The 26,990-nt window shown below is 44.4% G+C and overlaps 1 protein-coding gene across 1 annotated transcript in view; it reads left to right on the plus strand.

Moving 5' to 3' along the window:
* Positions 1-25: 25 nt before the first annotated feature.
* The window catches only part of RBM44 (RNA binding motif protein 44), a gene marked incomplete at its 5' end in the record, with an annotated part of 46,467 nt that continues 19,502 nt past the window's right edge, over positions 26-26,990 (plus strand). The window contains 16 exons of the mRNA XM_082311437.1: positions 26-223; positions 1,162-1,248; positions 2,021-2,156; positions 2,622-4,033; positions 4,163-4,221; positions 5,456-5,636; positions 6,296-6,478; positions 8,014-8,116; positions 8,456-8,587; positions 9,299-9,372; positions 9,473-9,546; positions 9,858-10,254; positions 11,032-11,177; positions 11,297-11,418; positions 14,228-14,409; positions 16,552-16,678. Of these exons, the coding sequence (XP_082167563.1) occupies positions 26-223; positions 1,162-1,248; positions 2,021-2,156; positions 2,622-4,033; positions 4,163-4,221; positions 5,456-5,636; positions 6,296-6,478; positions 8,014-8,116; positions 8,456-8,587; positions 9,299-9,372; positions 9,473-9,546; positions 9,858-10,254; positions 11,032-11,177; positions 11,297-11,418; positions 14,228-14,409; positions 16,552-16,678 (3,613 nt within the window). The remainder of the gene's footprint in view (positions 224-1,161; positions 1,249-2,020; positions 2,157-2,621; positions 4,034-4,162; positions 4,222-5,455; positions 5,637-6,295; positions 6,479-8,013; positions 8,117-8,455; positions 8,588-9,298; positions 9,373-9,472; positions 9,547-9,857; positions 10,255-11,031; positions 11,178-11,296; positions 11,419-14,227; positions 14,410-16,551; positions 16,679-26,990) is intronic.

Genomic DNA, 26,990 nt, shown 5'->3' on the forward strand with positions numbered 1-26,990 from the left:
CGGACCCAACCGCGCCTGCGGAGACATGGCCGTGCCCGGCAGCACGCGACGGGCGCAGGCGCCGCGCCGGCCAATCAGACGCTCGAGCGCCTGCCGTCGCAGCCAATGGGCTGGAGGCGGGGGCGGGGAGCGGCACCTGGCGGCCGTTGAGCGCGTGCTTGGCGGGGCCGTTGTCGCCCGGCCGGGGCGGAGGCGCGGATTCCCGGCCGGGGGCTCGGCGCTGGTACGGGGGTGTTATGGGAGGGGGGGGGTGGGCTTCGTTCAGTCAGCAGGAAGGTTGCTCAGCCTTCCCTGGAGCCGGGGCGAGCGCTGTGAGCGGCGGTTCCCCGCCTGGGGGTTCCCCTTGCTCGAGCAGGGGCACTGGCTTGCTCTGAGGGCTCCCCACCGCTCCTCCCCGGGAACTCAGTTGCGGCTCTCCGCGCTGCACTGCGGAGCGGAGGCTGTGCTTTAATATCAGTGCTGGTTTCTAACCAGCTTCGGATGGTGTTAAGCATCTAGCTGCATCAGTAATAGTAACAACAAGGTTATTATTTGTCTAGGGCATACCTAGAGCGGTTCTGGTTTCTTAACTCGTTCTTAAGGAAAAAAGTGGGAGGAAGAAAGTCAATTCTCTGATAATATGGTATAATTTGCGTGTAGGCATCTGAGATGTGCTTTGGCAGCGTTACGGCAAGATTTTTAATTTCACAGAATTACTCAAAACTTCAGTTAGGAGATGGAGGTAAAGTTACTGTAATAAGAAAGCTAACATTTGTGGGACAAAAGTAAATGTAGAAGTGCGTAATGAAATCATGGTAAGGGTTTTTTTGGGAGGTGACTGACTGCTATTGATGACTTCTGTTAAATGATGTAAATGATTTTTATTAAGTGATTTTAAATTATGTCATTTTAATGCTGATCCTTAGCGGAGGAGAATGAGTGGATGCAGATTTGAGAGACAAGCCATTTTTCCCTGTGAAGAAGGGCTATCATGAAGTTATCTCTTAGGGCTCCATTCTGCAAACCTTCCTGTGCAGATCCGAGGCCTGGGTGACACTGTTTATATCTGGAGTGGACAGAGCTCATGTAACTTGTGTGCTAATCCCAGAACAGTGGCCGAGTAACAGGCCTGAGTTTCCAGTCTCCCCTCATGCTCCACCAGCAGCCTGTGTCTCGCTTCAGTACTTCACTTGGTTCCTGATGGACCGTGTTTCGCCAGGCTGGAAACTTCCTCTGGAGGATGAACCAGTGACTTGTGCCTTTAGAAGGGTATGGAACCTAGCTCATGGGCCTGTTGGTTGGTCTGCATGCCCTTGCAGGCAGAAGAGGTACAGACAGGACTGTAATTTGCTGTGCTTTATGTAAGGTTATAGTCAGGTTAGAGACCTGTGACTATAATATAGTTATGTTTTGTTTCAGTAGGTTAGAAAGCATACCTAACTGAGAAATATGTCTAACGTTTCTATGTATCCCTCTCTTCATTATGAGCTTTGGGGGAAGGCAGAGAAGAACTGACAACCATTTATAAGAAACAAGCTTCACAAAGCGCGTCTTCCATCCCTGTATGCTTTTTCTCTGCTTTTCGTTCACGTTTGCTATAAAATCAGGTTTGTTGCAAGTCCAGAGCAGGTGTGTTATCCAGCTTTCTTCTGTAGCTGAAAGAAGTGCTCTGATCAAAGAAACCATCTTCCTGTTTTCCCTTATGTCTTACACTTCTTGCCTGTAAAGATTCTCAGGTTTTCTTATGGTTCTGTGCTTGATGATAACCATTTCTTCTTGTTTCCCTGAAATTAAAAGGAATATGCTTCTGTTTCCCCCTTGTCCAACATCTGAAGGGTTTTTAGTTCTCAGAAGGCACAGAGCTCTAAGTTCACCTCTTCACTCATTATGTAGTTTTTAATATTTTGATAGTTCCTGGACTGGGGGATGTTAATACTGGTCTTGGATCAAGAAGCTGTAAGCTTTCTGTGGCAAGGACTGCTTACAGGCCAAGCGTACAATCGGGAATGACGTGAGGTCAGTTTGTGGTCACTGAATCCAGGATAACGTCAGCATCCTGACTCTGAGTCAGTACGTGCATCAAAATACCTTGTGTGCTGTCGTGAAGGTAGCATACGATGTAAATAGCTCGCTGTGTGTTGACAGGGATTCTGATTCAGCCAAGAAATGCTTCAGTGGTAAGAGGATGGAAACTTTGCCCAAGAGTTAAGAAAATAGGATTGGTTGGTCTCTAAGAATGCTTTTACTCAATTGAAATCCTGCAAGCAAGAATGGCAAATTCTTTTAACAGCCTTCTGTGAGCTCTTAGGATTTCTTTGAGAACGTACTGTATAATTCCTAGCTTCTGTACTAGCATGCAGTAGGTAAAACTAAGATGGTTACTTTAACATTTTTTTAAACAGTAATGTCTTCTTGTATACCATGGAGTATCTCAAACTTCTCTTAATTTTTATTAAGGTGAGAAACTGATAGGAAGAGAAAAGCTGATGACTTTGAGAGGTTGCAGTGGAAGCGAGTTGTGTGGATTACTTCTGAGGAGGACTTAAGTGTTTGTACCATGGAATTAGAAAAGAACAGTGATGTTAAAAGCAAAAGGAGATGCTTCAGTCAGACCTCCCATCTTTTTTCTTATTCTGAGGAAGCTGAGCACACGCTTGTCAGAGACACTGCAGCAGGAGCTAACCACTCTGGTTTTGGCCAGGCACGTTCTGTCAATGTTTCAGAATTAAAGTTGTCAGAGGAAAGCTTACCTTATTTAAGTTCATCTTTAGATGCAGATATTGAAATGTATGATAAAAAGAGAATGAGAATTTGCTGTGCGGGGGTAGATGAAAGCAAGAATGAAGCTGATATGTTGGGAAGGGCATGTGACAATACGCACTTTCATTGCGGAGTGTGTGATGATTGCAGACGAAGCCATTTAGGTGAAGATTCACAGCTGGAGTACCTCAGTGCTAATGAGCAAGATTTTGATGATAGGAATAGCTCAGGTGAGTTTTCTGAGCAAAGGGAAACTATAGGAATCGAAACCTTAAAGCTGATAGATCCAGTTCATGAAGTTCCAGGGGGTGGAGTCGCAAAGGAAGAAAATGTCGTTGACGTGTCAGAAGATTGTTCTGCTTCTGAGTACGGCGTAGGTGACCAGACCTGCCCAGAAGCAGCTATGTCAGGGCTTCCCCACCTGCTTCAGGACTGTCTGTCAGATTGCGATGGCGTGACTTGTGATCGTCAGGAAGAGCAAACAGAGTATCACAGTGTTGTTTGTGGAAGTATACTTGAAAGTCATTCTGATGGGAGTAAAGAAAGGGTCTATCCAAATCTGCTTGTATATGACAGTTTAGAAAATGGAGAGGTGAAAGACATCCCACTGGTTGATGGCACGCTGCCACCCCACATGGCTACAAGTGAAGAAGTGTCTGAAAACAATGACAGACACATTCACAGCATCTCAGTGAAGCAAGACAATCCTTTACTGTCACCACGGGAGAGGGCCCCTACAGTAGCCATGCAATTTTGTGAACGTGCAGGGGACTCTGCTTTCTACGGTTGTGAAGAATCTGGTGCGTGTGCACGTGGTGCCAGCTGCGTTGACTGCACTGCAAAGGATGTTAACACCCAATTTCCAGTCTCTGCAACTCTCATTAGCGAGAATCCCTTTTTTGAGGTGGAAGTTGCAGATAAATCCTCCCATGGAAAGACCAGCTGTCTGAACTCAGAGTTGGAGCATCGTGAAAACTTGAAAAATGTTACCAGTGACTCTACAGTTAACCAGGCTGTTGATGTGAGTTCTGATTTTAGAGCTTGCTTTACAACAAGCAGAAGTACCAGTGCTCAGGTTTGTCTCTCGTCCAGGGCTATTAATACAGAGATAACAATGATGAACAAATCTCGACCCATGGGATGGCACCGTGAAACCTGTGCAGATGTTGCTTGCAATACAGACTGGTCTTGTGGAGCTGGTAGTACAGAGGAAATTCGGCCACACCTTACTGAGATGCTGCAAAAACACTCAGATGGCAATACTGCAACAGCTGAAAGAAGTTCACAAATTCAGGTAATTTAAAAAAAAAAACAAAAAAAAACACACCAATTCTGATATATAGAACTTTTTTTAACTTAAAGTTGCTCAGAACTTGTCTATACAAATGTTAATCTATAACTTTTAAAAATGTTTTTGTTACAGGAGCAGCGTGAATCAAAAAATGAGCTTTGTAGCAGCGATTTAAAGATAAGCACTGACAGGTGGGTCATGAATTGTTCCTGGTTTGGAATTCTAGATGCTGGATAAGATTTTTTTCATGATGGAAAGGTTGTCCATGACTTAGCAAAACTGATGGTGCTAAAAGATTGCTGGGCAGCGGCTCCTATGCTGGAGGGTCGGGCTGCCTTTCAGAGGGGCCTGAACAAGTGAGAAGAATGGGCTGAAGACCTGAAGTTGAACAAAGACCAAAGCAGCCTTGGTCTGCAGTTGCAGGCCGGCCAAGAGCAAGTGGAGTGTAAGTCAGCAGTGCTCCCATGTGGAGAAGAAGGGAAGCCACATCCTGGGGATGCATTAGCAGGAGTGCAGCCAGCGGCTGGAGGGAAGTGTTGATGCTTTGCAGTTCGGTGCTTGTGAGGTTGCATCTGGAAAGGTCCGGCTGTGGGCTTTGTAGTGCAAGAAAGGGGTTGGCAGACTGGGGAAAGCCCACCAGAGGACCATGGAGATGGTGAGGGGAGCTGGTGGAGCACCTGATGTGTGGGGAGAGCTGAGTGAACTGGGTTTGGTCAGCCTGGAGAAGGGAAGGCTGGGGAGGTGGGGAACCTCCCTGCAGTTCTTGGCAATCTGGTGGTGGGTTGCTGAGAAGACACAGTTAAATTCTTTGCAGAGGTGTGTTTTGAAAGGGCAAGAGCCAGCAGTTACAGTGAGGGGAATTCTAAGTGGGTGTAAGAAAGAAGTTTCTTACAGTAAGAGTAGTATTGGAACAGTGTTGGAGGGATGGTACGGTCTCCTTTCTTGAAGATTTAAAACAAACGAAAAAAAACCCAAACCCAACAACAAAGCTGGACTGGATAAGACCCCGAGCTAATTTTGAAGTTAGCCCTGCTTTGAACAGAGGTTCGTACTGCAGACCTCCAGAGATCCCTTCTGACCTAAATTATTCTCTGACTGTGGAAACAAAATAAGTGCATCTGTAGATCAACAGAGTTGCTAAGTTTCTTTTTGTTCTTATGACTGCACTTTTTGGGTAGAAATTATTATGGTGCTTGTGCAGTTTCCACCTCTCAGTTAAGGCTGATTATAATGTGAAAGCTACTGTAAGACACGTTTTTTTCCTGTGTAGTAAATAGGAGGAATGGATTTCATTTTTTCTTTTTTTTTTTTTTCCTTAAATTGGATCAGAAATAGCTTCTGGAAGGCTACTTGTGTCAAAATAAAACAATGAATGTAAAATATTGATTCAAGGGCTTCAGCATTTTGTTTATTATTATTTTAAAGGCCGGTACACCTCAACAAACAAGCTGTGAAGGATTCTGCATCAAGCTACTGTCAAAAAGTCCTGCAGAGAGCAATTGAAGCAGAATTGCAGATTCTAAACACTCATTATCAGATGTGCTATCAGCACTGCTTGAAGATTTACAAACTGGCTTTGGAGGAAAACACATGTTTTAGCAGGCATGTACTTTAATGTCCTTCTAAATGAAATGGATGACTTGGTTAAAAGGCATTAATTGCTAAATGTTACTGATGTATTCCATCCATAGTTTCCAATAGTGTTTATAGTTAGCACTGTTGTCCAGAAGAGTTTACATTCTCGTAACTGCCAAGTCTTATTTTCAGCCTAAAATTTTCTGTAGCATTCACAGACCCAGCAAAATACAGTTTGTTTCCAGGAGTGTCTTTCTGTACAGGAGGAAAAGTACAGAAGGAATAGTACAGAGAATCCATTCAGGAGTGGATGAGATGCATAGAGGGGGAGCTGGGGAGGAGGTGGTAAAGGAGAAAGAGAGAGGAGGTGCAGGATTGTTAAGAGGTGAGGCTGGAAGGGGGTGGTGATTGCAGAGTCTCCAGCTGATAAAGCACACGCCCTGTAATGAACCTGGAATTCAACCGAAAAGTTCTGCCTCTGAACACTTTACTGTGCCATGGATAGCTACAAAACCTCGTAATGCCGTGAAACAGTACGGCTCCAGAGAGCTGCTCTGCGCGTTAGAAGTGAGCTCCTGTTCTTGCAGGATGTGGAGGAATCTTTAAACACTGTAAAATGTTTGGGCAATTCTGGAAGCAGTCAAATAAATGAAATGTCTGTCTAAGTTGTTCTTATTTTCTTATATATACTTTAACAGGTGTAGTGGAAATACTGAATTAGGATCATCTCTCATGTTGGTTTTGGAAGAACTAAAAAAGAATTACAAGACCATGAGAATGAAAATAAAAACGGGCATACCTTTAAATGCACTTCCACCGCTGTCAGTTGAGATGAAGTTGTTCCCAATCTCCTCTTCTTATGTCCCATGCAAGGTAATTTCTTAATTGCTTTTTGTTTTTAATATAAAATTGTTTTCTTCAGAAAATTAAGACAAATCTTTTCTTTTTTTGACAGTTGTTCAGAGAGGATCTTTGCTATGAGTAAGTAGTCCTCATTTGTGGTATTTATTCAAGTTCAAAATAAATGAGAAGTGAGTTTAAAAGATGTTAGACTTAGAATTTCTTTATTTCAGGATGTATCTTGTTGCTCCAAAATGTTTCGCTGAAAGACTAGCATAGCACTTTGGGTACAGTGATTTTATTTTAAGGAAATTTTTGTTCTGCAGTGTTCTAATATGCAAACTATGGAGTTGTATTTTTACTACCTTTATAGCAAAAGTTTTCAATTTACAGGTAATTTTTCTGGTTCCCTACTTGCACTACTAAAATCTTTGTCTCTAATCTTAATGCTGCCTGTCTTAAAAGAAAAACAAAGCCAAAAAAACTCAAACAAAAAACCACCACAAAAAAAAAAAAAAAAACAAAAACAAAAACAAAAAAAAAACACCACCACAAAACCAAAAAGACCTTGCTGCCAACAAAGATAATATTAGGCATATAAGCAGCTGTTCTGCTAAGATTATCATTCAGTTATGAAGAATGATAGAAAAATAACTTCATAATTTCAGGCAGATATATGGTACTGCATGTTCAAGAATCATGTCCAGTTACTTTATGTAAGTGGAGATTAAAACGAATTCGGCAATAAGTTTTTACTGCATCAGGTAAACAACTAGAGATCTTTTTCAAATTTTTTCTTAAGCATTGTAAAATTTATCAAAAATTGCACAGAGATTTCAACTTGTAAAGACATACATCAAACCATCACACAGAAAGCCATCTGATATAAAGGAAAAATAGCCTAACATAAACCTAGAACATAGCTTTACGTTTCAGATTGCAACCAACGCTTTTAAAAAATACAGGTATCAAAAAACTTTGGTTCTCATTTTAAGCTAAGATTTATTTTATTTATTTTACTGTGAGCTTTTGGAAATGAGCACATTTCCAAAATGTGAGCACATTTTATTTATTTATTTTACTGTGAGCTTTTGGAAATATTTAAATTAATATTTCAGAGTATTTGGTATCATTGTAGAATTTAAAATTGTTGTGCCATATTTTGTATGATATTCTTGGATCTGGTTTAGTTCTGTTTCAGGCACAAGAAAAGCTGAGGCACCAAAACTGCAAGAAAGGAAGATTTCTGTCAACATGGTAGGGACTTCTTCATTACTGAGCTTCATAGACATTAATGTTGTGAAGCGTAGTCTCCTTTTAGGTATATGCAAATACAATCACAGTCTTCAGGGCTCAAGCTGGGATTCTCTGCCAGTAATTGCAAATGCAGCTGATATGACCAGAATTTTGATTGTCCTTTCAGAATAAAATATCTTGGGGGTTCTTGAAGATGATCAGTAGGTTAACTTTTTGAACTTTACCTGTTTCATCAATTAATATTCTGAAGCTCAGAAAAATAACGTATAATCAGGTGCAAGTGCTATGACATAACTGAAACATGTTTGTAGGACAGTCCACAGACTGCGTGTTTAACTGATGGTGGTCAGCCAAGTGACTCTACTTCCTCCAAGACATTTGAAGAACAACATAAAGATCAGGATGTGGAACATGGTAAGTGATCTGCTTCTAATACAAATGCTACATTATTTGTTAGTTAAGTTGTTGGAAAAAAAAACCCGAACCCTGTGTAAAACATATATGGATACTCAACTGTCCTTTCTTTGATGGAATGCTTAAGATTGTATCAGCTCTATATTATACTTTACATCTTGAAAAAAAATTTGCTACTTAAATCAGAAGTGCAAACTAGTATGTGTCACCTCTTCGTAATGCAGTACCAAGTCACGTAGGTAGCTGGAATCCTCTTAAGCACACAGAAATTTGATATTCATTCATATGATGTACCACGGTCTGCATTTTAACACACTGAAATTTATTTCAACTGTCAAGGCTGTGTGAAAAATGAAGAAGGGAATGAATATTGGTTTGATGCTAAAGAGGACTTGACAGTAGCAGATTTTTCAGTAATATCTGAAGAAACAAAAAAGCAACAAGAAAAACAAGACACAGTTGATTTAAGAGGTGAGGTCGTGTGCTTTAAGCTGCCATACCTGATAATGGTGTTTGTTTATTATTCTGTATTCTGTTCATTCTACAAGCATAAGTAAACTTGGAAAAAATGCTAGCTGGGTTTTCAGACTCACTTTTTCATTGACTTGCAGTGACCGCTTGTGCAGATATTCACCTCTTTTCATCCACGTTTTTCCTTGAAAACTTTACCTACAGTGGTTAAACTCAATTTAGTAAACATCCAGCCAATCATGTAGCTGGAAATCTTTTCTTTTTTTCTCTTCCTCCTCTTTCTGCTTCCTTCCCCGTACTGGCTTCTTAAGAGTTAGCTGGGAATCGTCTGTGTTTGGAGACTTGGGTCCCAGCGACGGGCATGATTAGAAGTCCCAGTGTGTTGAAAGCAGAGAACTTGTGTGCTCCATGGTGGGGACTCACAGCACACTACCCATGCTTTAGCACTGGTACCTGTTAGTTCAGACCAGCGTTTTCTCTGGTTGTACCTCTTCTGCCTCTTCAACTCTCGGGAAATACTCAGGGAAAAAAGATTTCACAAACTGAACTGTTCCGCTTCTCATGACACGCTTGTTTTCTGTTAGAAGATATTCTTCATTCTTTCAGGTTTTTTAAGGTTTTCTATCTATGCTTTCCAAAATCTACAGAGAAGATGTTAGCCTGAACTGAAACAAGAATAGTAACACTTTGCTTTCTTACGTTTATTATTAGAAGCAAAGATAATGGAGAGTGGAAATGAGTGTTCTTTTATTCGTGTTGGTGGCCTAAGTTCCTCAGTGTCAGAGGTATGCCTGGTTTTATTTACAGAGTAGTAGTAATGTCTTGCCTCTTTTCTGAATTCTTTCATACTGTGCATTTCCAACCAAATGTGCTTCTGTTTTGTAGGGTGATTTAAGATCACAATTCCAGCAGTATCAGATTTCTGACACTCTTATCTCTGTGGATTCTAGTAACTACAGGTATATACAAGTTTTACAAATACAAGTTTTACTTGTTTGAGATTTTTTTGCTGTCAAATAGGCGAATCATGGGAGAGAAGAGGGAGTTGTTCATTAATTGGTTTCAATAATTAATGTCGATACAGATAGGTTGACAAAAACTTGTCATTCCAGACAGCTTCTCACCTTATGAGAAGTTAAGGAGTCTGAAATTTTCTGTTGAGTTTAATGGAGATACAGTTAATATTCAAAAGATGAGAACCATCATGTGTTCTTACTGATAGTAATTTAATGCATTTTACTTAGTTTCCTTTTTATATTTTGTTCCTTAGATCTGCATTTCTTTCCTTTAAAGACACTAATAAAGCAAAGTTAGCTGTAGAGGAAATCAACCAGGAAAAAATAAAAGGAAAACCAGTAAGTGTTGAACTTGTAAATACTTCATCGGAGAATAAATATTTGGTTTCCCGAGTACTTAAAAATAAGCTTCAGCATGAAATCCAACCTGTTGATAACAGTCATAGAAATGATCAGGATAAAACACTCACTTCAGCCGCCAGTTCTGTGAAAGCACCTGATGCCACCTCTGCTTCTGAGAAAATGCATCTTCTTCCCATAACTTCTTCAAAAATTTCTTGCTCTACACAAGTACCTTCAGAAACAAAGTGCCCTGGTCTGAAATCATCTGCTGAAGATTCAGTACATTATTTGCTTGGAGTTAATCAAAAGGTAAATAATTATTACTAAGGTTCCTTTATATGGCAGATTAAGAGCTTTAAAACTTCTTGTCCCATAACGTGTTACATTTAATATGTATAGAATGATGTTAGGATAGGGAAACATGTTTTGTGTCAGTAACAAATTCCTGGCATGCTGCAGAAGAGTGAGAGTGCCATTCATTTGCCCCTGCATCAAATTGTGATACTCCATCTTTTTTTCTTAATCCTAAGCCAGTTGGGAACCTAGCCATTTGCACTAGATTTTTCATCTTGCTCTTCTCCTCTTTTGAGTTTCCATTTGTAACAGTTTTTTTATGTGAATGTCTTGTGATTTTTTTACAGGAAAGATTTTGGGATACTGGAGGGAAAACTAGGGGTTTTTAATGTAAATATAAGAAACACCTATGTATACATATAGTATTTTGTATTTGCTCAGGTTGGTCCTTGGGAGGATAAGGCAGAGTTAGTAACTGCCCTCATAAACTATATAGATATGCTGCCTTTGGGGATTTAACTTTAAACATGCTAGTCCTCTGGGAAATATAAATTGGAGCTACTTTAAAGTAGCAGGAATGTCAGTTACACATAAATGCATGTAGTAGTTTTATTTCTAATTTACAGATTGGGTAATATGACTGGTTGTATTAGAATAACTTATTGATCTGAATGTGCATCTGTCATTCTTTCTTTTTCCATAACAGGAATATTTATTAGTAGCCAAGATATTTTGTATTACTTGTACAATACTTAACCCATTCACTTCCTGCTTATTTTGATGCAATTCTAGGATACTGGAGAAAACTTCCTGCAGAAAACATCTGCTCCTTTCTCCACTAATTCATATGATGCCTTTATTTCTCCTAATACTTTGAACTTGAGCAGCTTTACCAAATTAATGAAGAAACTTCAAGAAATTCATCCAGAGGCTAGCAGGTGAGAGTATTTGGATTTCATTTCTGCCCTGCTTTGTAATGGATCCAATATCCATGGTAACCAAGTGCTAAATGTATTGCACAAAATGTGATGTAAACAGTTCTTTTTTATTCATGTAGAGACAAAATCGTGGATGCTCTGCTGGAGGTGAGGAAAAACAACAAAGGTATCCTAAGTGGTTTGTCCATCAGTTCTATTGTGGAAAGGACCACTGTCATTCTAAGAAAATCAATGCCCAGTTGTGGGTGGGAAAAGCAATGTAAATAAGTGAGTATTCTAGCCTACAGAAATGTATTGAAATAAAAACACTTGAATTTGTGTAGCTGTATAGCCTGACTAGATTAGTAAGTAACTTAGTGTAAAGCTCCACAAGAAGTACCTGAATGAATCCACTGAAGCAATGGTTTGTAAGGATTGTTAGCTGTTTTGCAGAACATCTGTAAACAGATTGGCTTGCTAGCTCTATGCACTCTATAAAACTTGGTATACTGGGGGTTTTATTGTGCAAACTGTTTTATTGATGAACTTGGTGGAGACCGTCATTATACATATTCTGTACAAAGGTGACACCTAATGGCCAGTCCTTGTGTAGCAGTTCCTAAAGAAATCCCAGCATAGGCTCAATTTTGGTTTAAAAATTGGTGATTTCTATCTGATGTATGAGATTCAGTTCTGGACTAGAAATCTTAACACAGTAAGATTGTATGTATTCTAGGGGTTTTTTTTTCATGTTAAAGGACATCTTGTATGATGACACAGCACTGGATGCTGCAGGAAGCTACAGCAAGCTGAACATGCTAAAACCACAGCCCAGAATTCCAGGGATGTGTGTGTATATATATATTCTCCTGTAGGAGACATCCTTGAGTTGGCGCTTGTTTCAGTCTCCTACTAAGCTTGGTATTCTGCTTCCTTTAGGGCTGCCAGCAGTGCCATTACCAGGTTTCCTGCACTGTCGCATATGTTCTTAGCAATGCTCCAGCTTCACTTTTGCCCGCAAACACAATCTTAATTCTTCTGTAGTGTTTCTTCCCAAAACTGCACCAAATTCTTAATGCTCTGATTTTGGTCTCAAAGCTCCTGTTTCAAGGATGTCAAGGAGTCAGTCCGATTTTAATCGATACCACCTCTTCCAAGATGAGTAGTATTTATGCTGATAGTTTTATGTATCCAAGTATCTTTCCCACCCATTGAATGTTGCTCCTCAGACTAAATTCTCCAGGTCAGGTGCCTGTGCACATGTTACTGTAGCGCATGAGTAAACCATAACACAGCCGTAACTTGAACAGAACTTCTGTGCGTTACATACTAAAACCGCAATAGAAGTAGAGTGATTCTGCCCAGTAAGACGAAGCAGAAGCCTGGGCTAGAAAAGCTTCCACAGATGCGTTAAATATACAAATAGGTGCTTATAGGTCATTCGTCTCAGTCCTTGTTCTGGGAGGTAATATCAGTGACCAGAAAAGTCCTTCAGAAAGGCTGACTGTAGATTGTGTTAAATGCACAGAGACATAGGATAGGATTTTACATACAGCATAAGATTAAACCTCCCACAGTGATGAAGTGTGTGGAAGAATCTCAACCAATACACGTTTGGCTGAGTTCCTTTTGAAAGGATTAGTGAAACATAAGTTTGTTAGTTTGGCATTTGACTTCCTTGTGAGCTTTTACAGTTGCCTTTATGAATCAAAATAAAATTAAAAAAAAAAAAGTCTTCATATTAATTTACTGACTGACTTCTGCAGGACTGCAGATATGGACATAAACTTACAAAAAATCTTACACTTGAAAGTATTTTTAATTATTAAGGTTTTAACAGCCTCAAATGTGTTGTGCTTTCCTTTTCAAGTGATTTTTTTCATTTTTTTTTTTTTTTTAAATGGTGTGTGGGCTTTACAGTCATAATTGTTCCTATGATAATATTTTTTTTTCCTGTTGCTTTGCTAAAGAGATGATGACCTATAACAATTTTACTTTCATCACGAGGGAGCTGTGAAATAGCCAAGTCATTAGCAAGTAATGGGGAAAAAGAATTCTCATCTTTCCATAGAAAGAAACAAGTATGTAATATGTTTAATAAAAGATTATACTGCTCAAAGCTCATCTGTACTAATTCTGGTATGTGAATAGCTTCAAACTTTCCTGAAGAGTAAGTGTCCACTGAGAAATACCACCTTGGAGCCTTATGTTCTTGCAAGCTGATGAAACGTCCAGAGTTGTGCAGATAATGCTTTTATGTCCAGCTGTATTACATAGTATTTAATGTGTAACAACTTAAATTCAGCTTTAAAGTAAAGCACGATATAATCTTGCTTTTTTCTTTGGCTGACTTAGCCCAGAGTTGGACATCTGAATGTTTATAGATCTTGTATATTTGTTAATTTTGAAGGAGTAAATTAAGGAGAAATGGGAAGTTAGGTTTTGGACTGGAAAGTCCTTTTATTCTCATTAGTGAGTGGCTGTCATATTTACCTCAACAGCACGCTTAACCTTTTCTAAATCTAATGGTAGGCAGCAATTAACAGGAATTGTGATGCTATAAAAATTATTCAGTGCAGCATTAAAAGTGGCTGTTTCCTTAAATTTTATCAGTACCAAATGTCCACGCTTGGAAGCTGTGAAATTAATAATCTGCATAGTAAAAATTTAAAAACAGACCAATGGATAGGGGTCTTATCAAAGCATAACCAAAACAGTGCTTTGAGAAACACAAAGAAATGCATAGACTCTACGTGCTCCTAAAGGATGATTTGATAACTTAATTTTGAATTAATTGAATTAATAAAAAAATGACCACCAGGTATCATTTGTTGCACAAAGATTATATATTTTATTTTACTGTAGTAATTTCTTTTGTGTGGTTCTTGAAGCTAGGAAACCTCACTCTTCTGTGTACTTTTGCAGTACATAGCAAAATTATTATAGCTTCTAGTGGTTTTCTGGGGTATTAAAACTGCCGACGTTCCTTTTATTTCAGTTTGAGTGTGTACATGCAAAATTTACTTGCTGCTTTTTTGTTGATTTTTTTTTTTTCTTTTTTTCTTTTTAAGTAGATGGCTTTCCGATTGTGAAGAATCAAGCATCTCCCTTTGGAAGATTTTTGCCAATTCTATACTCCAGCTTGTTCCGGGATCGTAGTGTATTGTTTGATTTGTTTCAGCAGATCTTAACGAAAACTCATGTAGCATCACTGTATGATATGCAGTCTTATCCAAGAGAATATAACCTGAAGGTCAGTTTGTTTTTCTGTTTATGCAGATACTAAATGATTCTTCCCAGTTTTGTTGTTCCCCGTAGTTGGTTCAAGCATTGCAGCAGGTTTCTCTCAGGTAGGAAGATCACACTTCAGTGAAGCAAGACTCCTCTAATACTGGCAGGGCTTTTCTAGGCCTTTTTTCAACCCCCAGTTCTTGCCTGCCACTTAATTTTAGGTGTGGTAGTAGCTGCTAAAATGTTAATAAATAGCCAACACGCTTGTGCTTTCCAGATAATCTGATTCTGAATAGTCTGTAGAAATTCCATGTATCCTTTGAATACCAGGGAGGCCTGGGGGAGGCAGTGAGGGCTTCATTTGAGAAAACCAGGCTTGGGAGCTGGCAGCGCTGGTGGACGTGGTTACGTAATCCTGTGCTGCAGCAGCAGCCGCCGCGCTTGCTTGGGAGCAGAGTCATCCCATGCCCATTTTTGACTCAGAAGCATGTTGCAGACTGCAGAACAGGGATATGGCCAAATGTTTCCTTCAGGATGAAGCCTAGATTTTATTCCCCCCCATGGCATTTTGTTGTCTCATATTCCACTTCTGTTGCTGCAAGCAGAGGATGGGCTTCTAAATCCTCTTTTTGTGTCCTATGGCCTGGTATAGTGGGAAGCACACGCTCCCCAAGACTTTTGGTTTGGGTTGATACAGGGGGGAGGAGGAGGAAAGCTGGGAGTATCCAGTCTTTCATGTTTGCACGTGTCGTTACTGTACAGAAGGGCTCTAGATTTTAAATCCTCTTCTGGTAAACGAAGGAAAGGCAGCTTAGGTGTACGTGTCTGGTCAGGGGGTGAGGAGAATTATCCTTGATTGACACGGACAGGCTCATGCTGTGATATTGTACGACAAGACCATACATTGCTGTTGTCCATCTCTGTCTCTTTGTTGTACTTTGTTCTAGATCCTGGCTGCATTTGCTGCTGAAAATAGCAGCCTTACTTATCTGTGAATAAAGGTTAAAATTCCTTCTTCAAAAAGTTTGTGCTAGTGTTCCACTGTTTCCACATCTCATCCGTTCCCTCTCCTCTTAGCAGAACGACTGTAGGTAACGCTTTCAGAGCCTTGTCTTCAACAGCCAGTACTGTAAACTTGGTCCTGAAGCTGCAGGTGGGGCCTCAACTTTGGTTTCTTCCCTGTTTGTATCAAGATGAAAGCAGGCGTAGGCTTTGTGCTACCACATTATTAATAGCAAATGCTGCCCTTTGTGTTCCCCAGACTTGATTCTGTAATTAGGCAGGTGTTATTAATAGTTTAGGATAGAACTGGCTGTCTGGCATGCAAGCAGTTCTGTTTCTGTTGGAAAAGCAGAAACGGGTATGATATGAAACACCAAACTTAAGCACACTGTGGTGTTCATTCAAGTTTTCTTGTTTCTTGTTCTCCCTTTGAAAGGAGGAGCTAACTTAAAATGTGAAAGAACCAGTCTGTGGGGTGATGGCCTCCCTGCAGCTGGAGCCTTCGCTCACGGGGATGATACGCTCCTAGTCGCATATCCTGATCCTAAACGTGCTCCTGAAGAGCCCGAGCAGGCACTCTTGGGCTCGGGCACAAATTCAGTTATCGGCTGCAGGTGGAGCTGTACTAGCTCAGTAATGATTTTCCACTTGGTAAAAAAAAAAAAAACACAAAACATTTATTTTCCTCCTAAAATTGCATTACATTCTCTGTATTCATATTCAACACTGTAAAAAGAAAGGGAAGGTATGGTTTTTAGCCTCAGGCTAGAGAGAAATGCCTTTGGTGGAGATGGAAGGAGGGCTAAGGAAAACGTGCGAGAGAAAAAAGCATTTCCCCGTGCTTTTCTCCTGAACGGTGCCTCTGCGCTCCCACCTGCCCATTCCGGGGCGAGGAGATGGGGATAGCGCCGTCCTACCCGGGCAGGGCCACCTCGGCTGGAGCCTGCTGAAGCCCTCGGGAGGGTTCCCTGCCTCCCGTCGTGCCTCCTGCTGAACAACAAAAAGGCCGTGGAGCAGCGGCCCCGCCGAGGAGCGAAGCGCCCCGCAGCCGGCGCGGCGGGGGAGGCGCAGGTGGCAGGCGGGGCGCGGGGCCGGCCTGGGCCCGCCCCTGCGCGCAGGGCCGGCGGCGCCGAGCCCCCCCGGCCGCCCCGCTCCTTCCCCCGTGGGCCGCCGGCAGCCCGCCGCGGCCGGGGAGGCAGCGCCCCGCGGGCGGGCCGGCTGCGCGGGGCAGGGCGCGGCGGCGGCGGCGATGGCCCTGCTCCCCCGGCGCTTCCTCTGCTTCGTGCTGGGTGAGTGAGTGCGCGGCCCCGGCAGCAAACTTCCCCGACCGCCGCTGCGGCGGGTGGGCGCCGGTGCCGTTGGCGGCGTTCCTGCGGGGCGGCGGCAGCGGGAGAGGCAGCCCGGCTGCGGCGGTGGTGGCTTGCGGGGCGGGCGCGGGAAGTCCTCTGCCCTCCTGAGCCGGGCCGCGGGGAGCAGCGGCGGGGCGGGAGGTGTGCGCTGCCTCTGCGCTGAGAAGGGGCGTGCGGCACCGGCCGCCCCCTCCCTCGCTTCACCAGCGCCCGCTGACCTGTTTGTTCCTGAAGTCTGTGAAGTCTCCAGCTGGGCTTTGCTGGCGACACAGAAAGCGCGTGGAAATTAAAAGGAGAAATCGTTAGGAAGCACGGGGAAATAGTAAAACATCTAACTTGGCCGCTAAATATGTCAGATAACCATGCTATCAGACACAGCCTGTGTTGTGTGAGATTTCCTGTTTGGTAGGTGAGATTTACTGAGGCATGCTCGTGCCGGGTGACATCCTTTGCCATTTGTTTCAAAAGTAGGAATTAATTACTAAGAGACTGCTTTAGGAGTCTCTGTTTTCCTATTTCTCATCCACAGGGAGAGAATGCAGCCAGAAGTGCTCGTTCAAGCAAGCATTTCTAAGCTGAGGTCAGGTGTTCTGGGTTTAGCAAATGATTGACTTAAAATTGGGTTGGAAATTATTGTGTTGCCTGATTATTTTCACGGGGCGCAGTGTGCCCTTGTTTCTTTGATGTCCCTAGCGTTTCAGATGCAACAGGTAGAGGCTTGTAACCTGTGTATCTGCAGCAGATAGCTCAGGAGGATCACGTATTGGTACTTGGTGTAAGAAGTGTGTTTATTTAAGGTTACTTAAAAGGGGAACGATGTACCCTCATCCTAACGCTGATCTTCCGTGAAGTCAGAGTGCTCTTTGAGGAAGCATGGATTTCTCTTTCCTCCCCTTCCTTCTCTTGCCGCTTTTCTCCTCTAAACCCTGGTGAATAATGCATTGAGCTGTGCTGCATGTAATGGTCTTATCTGTACCACGTAATTAAGTATTTACTACTCTTTAGATGGAGGTCATTCACGGGGAGAAGGCCGTGCTGTCAGACGAAGGACATTCTCTGTGCTCGCTTGCGGGGAAAGGCTCCGGGTCCCTGGCTGGAGAAGGGAGCAGTCCCGCGCAGAAACCTGTGGCTGATACTGCTGCCAGGGAGCGCTAATTCCTGCTTAGTTAGGATTTATCTCTGCTTTGTTTTCCCAGTCCCTTTCCCCTTTTCCTGCCCCTTCCTCCTCTTGGTTTGGGCACTGTAACTTTTGAAAGTGAAGAGAGCAGGAGTTGGTGATACTCCAGGCTGCTCTTTTCCATCTCCAGGAGGCTCAGTTGCAGCAGGACGTCTGCCTCTATGCAAGCCACTTAACCGTGATAGATGACAGCTAATTGTGGTGTTGAGTGGTGGATGCATTTGTCTTTTGCTGCATCCTCCTCCTGCGATTTTTTTTTTTGAGCACATTCTGCACTGTTTAAAAAAAAAAAAAACAAAAAACAACCCAAACAAACAACAAAAAAACCTGTTTGTGTCTTTCTACTTTATGGCCCCACACACAGACAGGGCTGCACTGCTCAACACCAGGTCTTAACACTCCTGTGGGGAGCATTGTCTGTGTTCCTGCAAATCGTGCCACGCACCGTTGCAGTCTGTGGACAAGGCAGCAGGTAGGGAGGATCAGTTTTATGGCTGTGTGTTGGTGTTTTTACTGCTGGCTCGTGAACTCTGCCGCTGCCTTGGGACATGCTCTCGGTCAGCTGCCTTTGTCACTAAAGCACCTTCCTTCGCAAATTGTTGAGGGCTTTAGGAACGATGAGTGTTGGGTGGTGGCTTATGATGCTCTCGTCCCCAGGTCTGTACTTCTGGAGATGTGTCTGTAGGCAGCTCACCCTGAGCTCAGGGGCTTCACTGAGCCTGGTCCTGCCCCAGCTCCTCCTTGCTGCATTTAGCTGCGGTCTGGTGCTGCAGCCCACAGCAGGATGCAGAAGTGGTCTGGGGAGGCTGTCTTTCTGTTTCAAAAGAAATAGATACCGTTCGAGATGCCTAGATGACATCCAGAATAAAACAGGAGAAGCAAGGTTAAGGTTGATAGTGCGTCGTTGTGCCTTTGTTGAGTTCGTCACTTCTGCTTCAAGTCAGAGTGCAGCAACTTCTGCCACGGGTTGGGAGCATCCTCCCTGCCTTGTGACCGCAGCCTCTGCAGGACTTCTTGGTGGTGGGGACCCAGCCCCTGGCCTAAAGCTGTGAGAGCTGTACTGCCCGACTGGAGAGCTTTCCCCTGGCAGCTCAAAGCTGTTGACTCCCAAATTTGCATGTGGTCTGGGCCATGAGAGGATGACACAGATCCTCTCCCTGCCACTGTAACCCCCCAGCTGTACTGAAGCCGGGGTTCAGATCCTGGCAGGATCAGCTGAGCTTTCCTCCTATGCAAGAAAAGCCTCTTTCTTAAAGCTCAAGCCTTTCTCTTAAAGCTCAAGCTTTAAGCAACTTTGCAGCTGGCTGCGGAGTCCTGAAAAAGCAGTGATGGTCACAGTATCAACTGCCTAAAAATAACCCCGGTCTCATTCAGCAGGCCTGAGATCCAGCTGTATCCCAAGGTAACCACTTCCATTAGAGGTAAAATTAGGCTTTTTCTGGTTTTTGGCTGTGGTTCCCTGCGGAGGCTGCTCAGAGAGGAGGCAACAAGCCATGCTCTGCTCATCGTTACCGGGAGAGGTGATGATTAGCACCACGCTCTGCTCTGCAGCCTTACTTTGGTGTTTAAGGGGTTACCTGAGGGCTGGGTTTCACAAGAAGACTCATTATTGAGGGTGATGATGGATGAAGCAGGATTATGGCTTGCGAGCCAGGTCAAGGTCGCGCAGCTGAGGGTTAACAGGCAAACCCTATTAGTTCTGCTAAACCCCACGCAGGTTTGCAGAGAGATGAGCCCACAGCGATGGCACTTCTGCTGCACCCGTGTGCATGGCCAGGGATGCTGGCTGGCGTGAGAAGGGCCGGCTGGTGCTCGATGCTGTTGCTCGCGGAGCTGCGGTGCCTCTCACAAACGTGCTAGCAGGTGGCTGGAGATCCCTCGGGGACGGATGTTCCCTACGCCGGCGTTTGCTGTTGCTTCCTGTGCCCGTTTCTGCTGGCACGCAGTGCTGTGCTGTGCTGTGCTGCTTTGGTTTCTTTCGGGTTTCAATAGCTGTATTACTGAAAGAGATAAGAGGGAATTGCAAATAAGGCCAGTAAAACATTAATATCATATTGACTCCCTGCATTTTCTGTATGAGCTGTACAGCATTATGCTTGCATATTCTACAGAAAATGATGCTTTCTTAAAAAACAAAAGTTATTGGCAGTTATTTATGATCTGTCCTTGAAAATACAAAATTACAAGTGCCTTTGTATCCTCTGTTTGGCTGCTGGGACCTCTGGAATTGGGAGAAAACGTAGCAACTTAAAACCTTTGGAGTTCTTCAGAGTGGTTTAAATTGTCTTAACTCCACATATAAACATCGTGACTTTGATCCTTTGACTTTGGTCCAAGATGGTTCCAGGAAAGGAGGCGGCCATGAGAGGAGATGCTTTGGGTTTTCTCTACATACCTGGGTACCTCTATATTCCCTTTGCCCTGTAACCATCCTTAAACCATTACACCTTACACCTTAATACCGTCAATCAGTGTTTTTCAGGCTGTAGTCAGCTGATCACTTGAATTTCCTGGACTCAAAAATAATAGTAATAAGTAAAAACTAACATTAAAAGTAAGAAGAAAGAGAAACCTCTGCCTGTCAGTAGGAGCAGCTTTGCGACACAGGCAGCTGCACCGCCCTTGCAAAATTTTGCAGTGCGTTAGGATTATTTGTGTCTTCCTTCACCCCAAAACACACTCAGTAATGCCTTGTCTGTTATTTGAGCTCGAGCACCTCTTTTAGCAAAATACTTAGTCTTGCTTTAAAGACTAATTGAAGGCTACCACGTCTCTGGGAAAAATCCTCCTAAATATTTAGAGCGTGTCGTGTTATAAATCCCTGACAATAAAGTAAAACGTTCCTCCTCCCTTTCAGAGCATCTCTGAGATGGAGAGGACTCAAGGCTTCCTATACATTAAAAGAAAAGCATGTGAGTAGTGCAAAAGAAATTACTTCCACTTTGTAATTTCACATACCGCTCCCATATGTGCCAGCTCTATTCCTATAGAAACGAGTGGCATATGGCTTTGTTCGGCTGGATGCAGGCTGTGTTATCTGGTCAGGAAGCCACTTGGCTTTGAGAAATTGAATTGCATTTATTAACTCTGAAATGCTGTTGAATTAAACAGCCATTAAGCACCAACACTGTAATCTCATATTTGTAATGACCCTGGAGGTTGTGGGTAATGAAAATATAAATGCCATGACCTGGGATGAAATTAGAGACCTCATAATTGCTAAAAATGGGGTTGACATCCTTCATGTTTTCAAAGGGCTGGAAATAAGTATCAGGATATTACAGAGTTAAGAGACGTCTTGGAAACCTGCGGGTGGAAATCCGGAGTTATTGCTTTGTGCTAGCAAGTTTGTTCTGCCTTCCTAACTGGCTGCAAAGTCTGGCTCTGTCGGTCTTAGCAGGCACATTTGTGGAGGTTTTGGCCCCAAAGCGATGGTTGTGGTCGCAGCCCTTGCTGGTACAGACCATGCACTGAGCGAGGACTGAAAACACCATGGGGCAGCGCTGGGCTGGGGGAGAGGAGCATTAAAAACTGCTTATATAGGGGGTATGCAGTGTGTTTCAACTTGGTCAAATAGCTAAATACCTTTTTCTCTTCTAAAAGAAAATCATGGCTAGGGTCTGCTGGGTGCCTTCCCACTGTGGATAGGTGAGTACTGGGGAATCCTGAGCCCGGGGTGCTGTTGCTCTGCCATGGTGGTGCTATGGACGCTGCCTACGAGCTTAGTGCTTTTAATCAGCAAATCCAGTAATGAACCTGCTTAATGGTTTCAGTCCCTTGTCTCTGCGCTTCTACAGCTTAAGCTTTTTGGGATTTAAAACTACAGCCTGACACCTTGGGAAAGCATCTCAGTGGGGATCTGTGCCAGGAAACAGGCAGCAACCTGGGTGAAAACCTCTGGCAGTGCTGGATTTCAACTGAGAGCGGGATGCGATCTGTCTGGGCTTCCCTGTATCCTTTAGGTAACGCTTGGTGGGAAAACGGCAGCGCTCTGTGTGGGTGAGTTGCAGAGAAGTGCCATCTCTGCACGTTATTGAGCTGGAAGGAAAGAAAACCGCATCAAGAAACCTCTGTTAAAAAGGAAAATAAATTGTTCCCGGGGTGCTCACGTGGCTCAGCAACAGATTTGAGTCTGGACACTGTATGTTGAAAGTATTTAGTCAAGCTGCTGTTCTTTGCAGCCTGTGACGAATGCACCTACAAGACGGTGCAGCTATTTATTTTGGTTTTCTCCCTAATGAATTTTTATATTTATTTATTGTGTGCTTCTTTATAGGTGATCTGTTTGAGTGAATAACATTTGCCTGGGAACCAATTTTTTAATCTCAAAGGTAGTTCGATAAAATGGTTCATAGACCCATGTACCAGAATAATCCGCGTTTAACACACACAAACCTGTTGAAACCTGAACCAACAAGATTGAAGCGTGTTATCTCCAAACCGATGCTGGGCACTTTTAACCTTGGTGTTAGTTTCCCTGATCTTATTATAGCCTCAATCAACTGAAATAGCTGAAGGAAAAAATAGTCTGGGGGCGGGGGGAGAAGAGCGTGCTTGCCTTTAGCACGTTCTTGAGATCTTGAGCGTGGTGGCTGCTCGTTTCTCTGTGGCTTTCTGCAACAAGACCAGCCCAGCTTTGAGACCCAGCCGACATCTGGCCTCTTTTGGCATCCCATGCTTTGTTGATGTTTTAAAAATAACTCTAAAGCACAGGTCTAACACCGGGTTAAGGTGCTGGGACGATGCTGGGAACCACTGTCCTCCCCTGCTAGACAGGAGAGAGGCGGCTGGTTCCTGGGGTGCCCTCCCTTCAGCCTCTGGAAGGTGCTTCCAGCCGCGTGGGCTATTTGCAAAAGATGGGCACACAGAATTAAATGGATTCTGCTCATCTAGGTCAGCAAGCAGGTATTTGATGGTGATAATGGTCAGACCCGATTTGAACTAGGAATGAGTGAAGCCAGCGAAGTCAGGGCTGTACCATCCCCCATCTCCAGTGAATGTCTAAAACCTGTGTTTTTCCTCCATTAATTTAATCAAGGCAAATTATTTTTTAAAAGTCCCCGCTATTCATTAAGGATATAATTATAACTAACTGCAAATGGCAGATTTTTCCCTCTCCTGATTTGCAGTCAGCCAGAAGTTGGTTTTCAGCATGCCCACGTTTTGATTCCCATTCTCCTTCCTCCCTTCTCAGCTGGTTTTGATTTTATTTTACTTACTAAATGAATTTTTCAGGGGAAAGAAAAGTATTTGTCATTCTGCCCTGTGCAGAATCAAGTGTAGGGACATGTAAGGTAAGTCCCATTCCTGGAAATGTGCTTGGCAGCTGCTAACGGATAACGAGGACATACCATAACTTGTGCTGATACCTCTGGGAAACTGAGGCGAGGAGAGAAACTGGACCAGGGTCCTGGCTCTTTGAATAGCCTATTTCAGTGTATTTAGTAGTTCATATTATTTAACAGCAAAAAGTGAATATATGGCAAAAAGTGAATCCCCTGAGACCCAGCTAAGCAGGACTGTCCTGCGCTGGGCGATGTGTTGCAAAGTACCAGAGTTTATTTTGCATTTTAGTCAAATATCTTGCATCTTACAAGGGCCGTTATGTGGAACCTGTATCAGAACGATGTTAAATTATCCTTCGTTTGGGGAGGGGTCATCTGTTATGTTGTAGGTGCAGGAAAGCTGCTTTCTGGGGTGCTCCGTAGAATATTGAACATGGAAGAGGAATAACAGAGTGCAGCAGTATCTGTGCTACCTGAGCATCTCCTGAGCATGGCAGGGATCCAGCCAGAGGGGCTTGGGAAACTGTTTTCTGTGGGCTTGTTGAGGCAATCGCTCGATACTTTTGTGAGTTGCTATATCTTCCAGTAATTTAGTGCTTTGGAAGCTTTACACCATTCCAAAGCATTTCCATGTTTCTCAAATCCTCAGAAAACTGATCACTTTGACGTTTAGGAGAACTGGAGTTGTCCTTTCCATGCAGAATCTAAATGCCTTTAATCTGATTTATTAACTCAGCATAGAAAAGGGGGACTTCACCTAGTGGGACCCCACTCCTGGAACAGTTATTCCCCTTCATTTTATTACACAAAGCAAAATAAATAGATAGCTTTTTTTCCAGCCAGCACTAACAAGGTATTTTGCATACAGCTGAGCATAATCATGAAACCCAAAAGGATATCCGAGGTTTTAATTTTGGCATCCTGTTGTACCTGAGAAGGAACACAGTGATTTATCCATCAAGCTGATACTTTGGTGATTTGTGGTTATTTAGTTTTTTGCTAGGATGGGGGTGTTTGAGATTTTGCTATCATTTTATAGTTATCCCAAGCATTACAAGAGGGCACAAAATAAACCGTGTAAAAATAAGTGCCAGTGAATTATTTGTTGAAGCTGAGGTAGGAGCCAGCTACCTGAAAGCAATGCCTGTTTGGGGGCTTTTTTTTATTTATTTTTTTTTATTTTTTTTTTTTTTTATTTTTTTAAGCAAGTGCCTTATTAAGCTGCTGAGGCAGGACACTTTCAACCAGTGGATTTGGTGGTATTTTTGTTAATTGGTGGTCAGGGTTCCTGCTCAGGCCAGGCTGTGAGTTGGGAAGAGCAGGGACAGGGCAGCATGGGTCACCTACGGGCAGTGGGGATGGCGAGGCAGGAGCTCTGCCGCACCGATGCCGGGCAGGAGGCGGGCGGCGTTATCGGCAGAGGTGGGCAGGTGAAATCCTGCGTGGACAGGCTGAAGGCCATAGTGGTGTTCATTTCAGTCTCCCAAATTGTTTTCCTCCCTGCAGAGCTCCCGCCCCAGGTGCAGGGGACCCCGTCTCCGGCCGCAGGACCCCCCGCTACCCGGGGAGAAGCACGAGTGTCTCCAAAAGGCACTTCAGGCCGGGTCCCTTGCACCGTGGGAAAGCAGCTGCCGCGACGGGCAGGGCAGGCGCAGGTCCCCGTGGGGGACAGGCATGGAAGTCCCTGTTATTGTGTGGTCCCTTTTGCAGGCAGCAAGAGCCGGGATGCAGCAAGGAGGTGTTGCGCTGGGAAGAGAGATGAGGGCAGAGGACTCCTGACCTGTTTACCAGCCAGCTTCGTTAGCCTGCCGCTCACAAAGCGGCCCTAATTAGGGACGTAGCTATGGAGCTGATTGCCGGGCGCAGCGGCGCGTACTGCAGCCCTGCTTTTTGTGGGGCCGCAGAGCCGGGACGGGGCGGCGGGGTCTGGGTGCTGGCTCCAGCAAATGGGGACCGGAGCTGCTCCACTCACCTCTCGCTGGGGCCGGGGGAAAGCAATTACAGCGCTCGGGTGCAACGTGCTTTGGTAAAAACGTGGTGCCCGATATTGCTTCAGAGCGAGTCGTAGGTGGCATGTTTATTGAACAATCATCGGGCTGCCAAAAAAACAGGTAGGGATATAGTCCTGGGCAGAAACAGTAGCGCTTTGGTGCTGTGTGCGCTGTTTGCAGGTACAGGGAGGGGACTGGGAAACGCAGTGTGCTGGTACAAGGCTGCTGCGATCGCTGGGCTGGCGTTTGTGCTGAGAGCCGTGGCCGGCTGCTGGTGTGCAGCTGAGCCGGAGCCGATGCTTATTCATGATCCACTTGTTTCCGTTTGACCTTCTCCTGTTACTGCCTTTTATCGTAAATAAGTCTTCATGCCTGGTGATGTTTATCCCCAGAAGTGTTTCCGGAGCCATCATCACGCTGCCTCCAGCCTGGCTTTTGCAAGGCGCAGCCCTCGTGCTGGCTCCACTCCCGCACTCATCTGGGCCACGGCCCCCGAGAAGTGGGACTTCTGGGGATGCTCCTCTGGAAGCAGTGGTGGGACAGCGCTGGTAGGACCGCCGCACGCTCTTCAGACCTGCCACTTCATTCCCAAAGACATGGAAGCCTTTGGCCTCTTTGGAGGGCATCTGCTACCCGAGCTTTCCATGTGGCCAGGTCCCTAACAGGGGACTGTCCCCAGCCTGGCCGAGCAGGGACTGACTTTGTATACCGATTCTGCGTTCAGGTACCCACTGTCTCTCAAGGCAGCAAGGTTTTACACTGACCCTCGCTGCAGCCCCTGGTACAGCACTTATGCCATGGCACCTCCTGCCATGGTGATCTCATTTCACTGGGACTTAATGGGATTAGCAGGCAAGTATTTATTCAGGGTTGGGGGAGGCTGTTTTGTGAGCAAGCCCAGATGGAGGGAGATGCAGTGCACAGACCTGGGGAGCCCGGGGGAGGCCCACGGCGATGCTCTGCCCTGGGACTCCAGTGCCTGCAGCTCGCTCCCCAAAGCAGCACGAGCACAGCCAGAACCATATGTGTGTTTTTCAGGGGAATATCTGTTTTCCTAAAATTACGCTTTCCTAGACCTGCCTTTTCCCCTGCTGCAAGGCTTACCCCCACCCCCTGCAGCCTGAGTGACTTCTCTCCCATCCAAGTTTCCCGAGCCCTCGAGCCCTTTGAAAGCTTTTGTGGCTTCATGGCAGTGAAGCTGTCGGACAGGTAAAATATGGGGTGAGCCCTCCGTCAGCAGACTTCACTGTGGAGCTCCGGCCGTGCTTCGTAACCGCATCCGTGCCGTGCTTACAGACCGCTCCGTTCAAGTAGTAGCTGGGTAGTTTCCTTCTGCTGCTCCATCTGCAGCCCCCCAGGGCAGAGGGGAGGCAGGGAGTGGGGGATGCTCCTTCTCTTCTCCAAAGCGAGCAGTGGCAGCATGGCCAGGACATCCTGGGATCAGCCTCCTGGGTGCTGGGCAGATGCTCCCCCACCTTCCAGCGTCTGCTCTGCCTCTGAAATCCTTGCTGCGCAGTGACTTAGCAGCGTGTTGAAAAATCCCTGCTCCTTTTCAGCACATGAAGACCCCCAAATCTCATTAATTCCCCCTTAATTTACATCCTGAATGGCTATGTTGGGAAGGAAAATCCTGTGGATTAAGGGACAATGTCACAACATGCCAAGTGAACAGGCAGGCAGGGGAGGCAGCATCTGCCTGGTCTGGAGACCCAAGGATGCTCCAGAAGCATCAGGGAGCGGGTTTGGGACAGAGCAACTCTCTGAATTAATGCTGCTGGGATCAGAAATACCCTTCTCGC

The sequence above is a fragment of the Platalea leucorodia genome, assembly GCF_965183815.1.
Source record: "Platalea leucorodia genome assembly, chromosome: 5".
NCBI lineage: Eukaryota > Metazoa > Chordata > Aves > Pelecaniformes > Threskiornithidae > Platalea > Platalea leucorodia.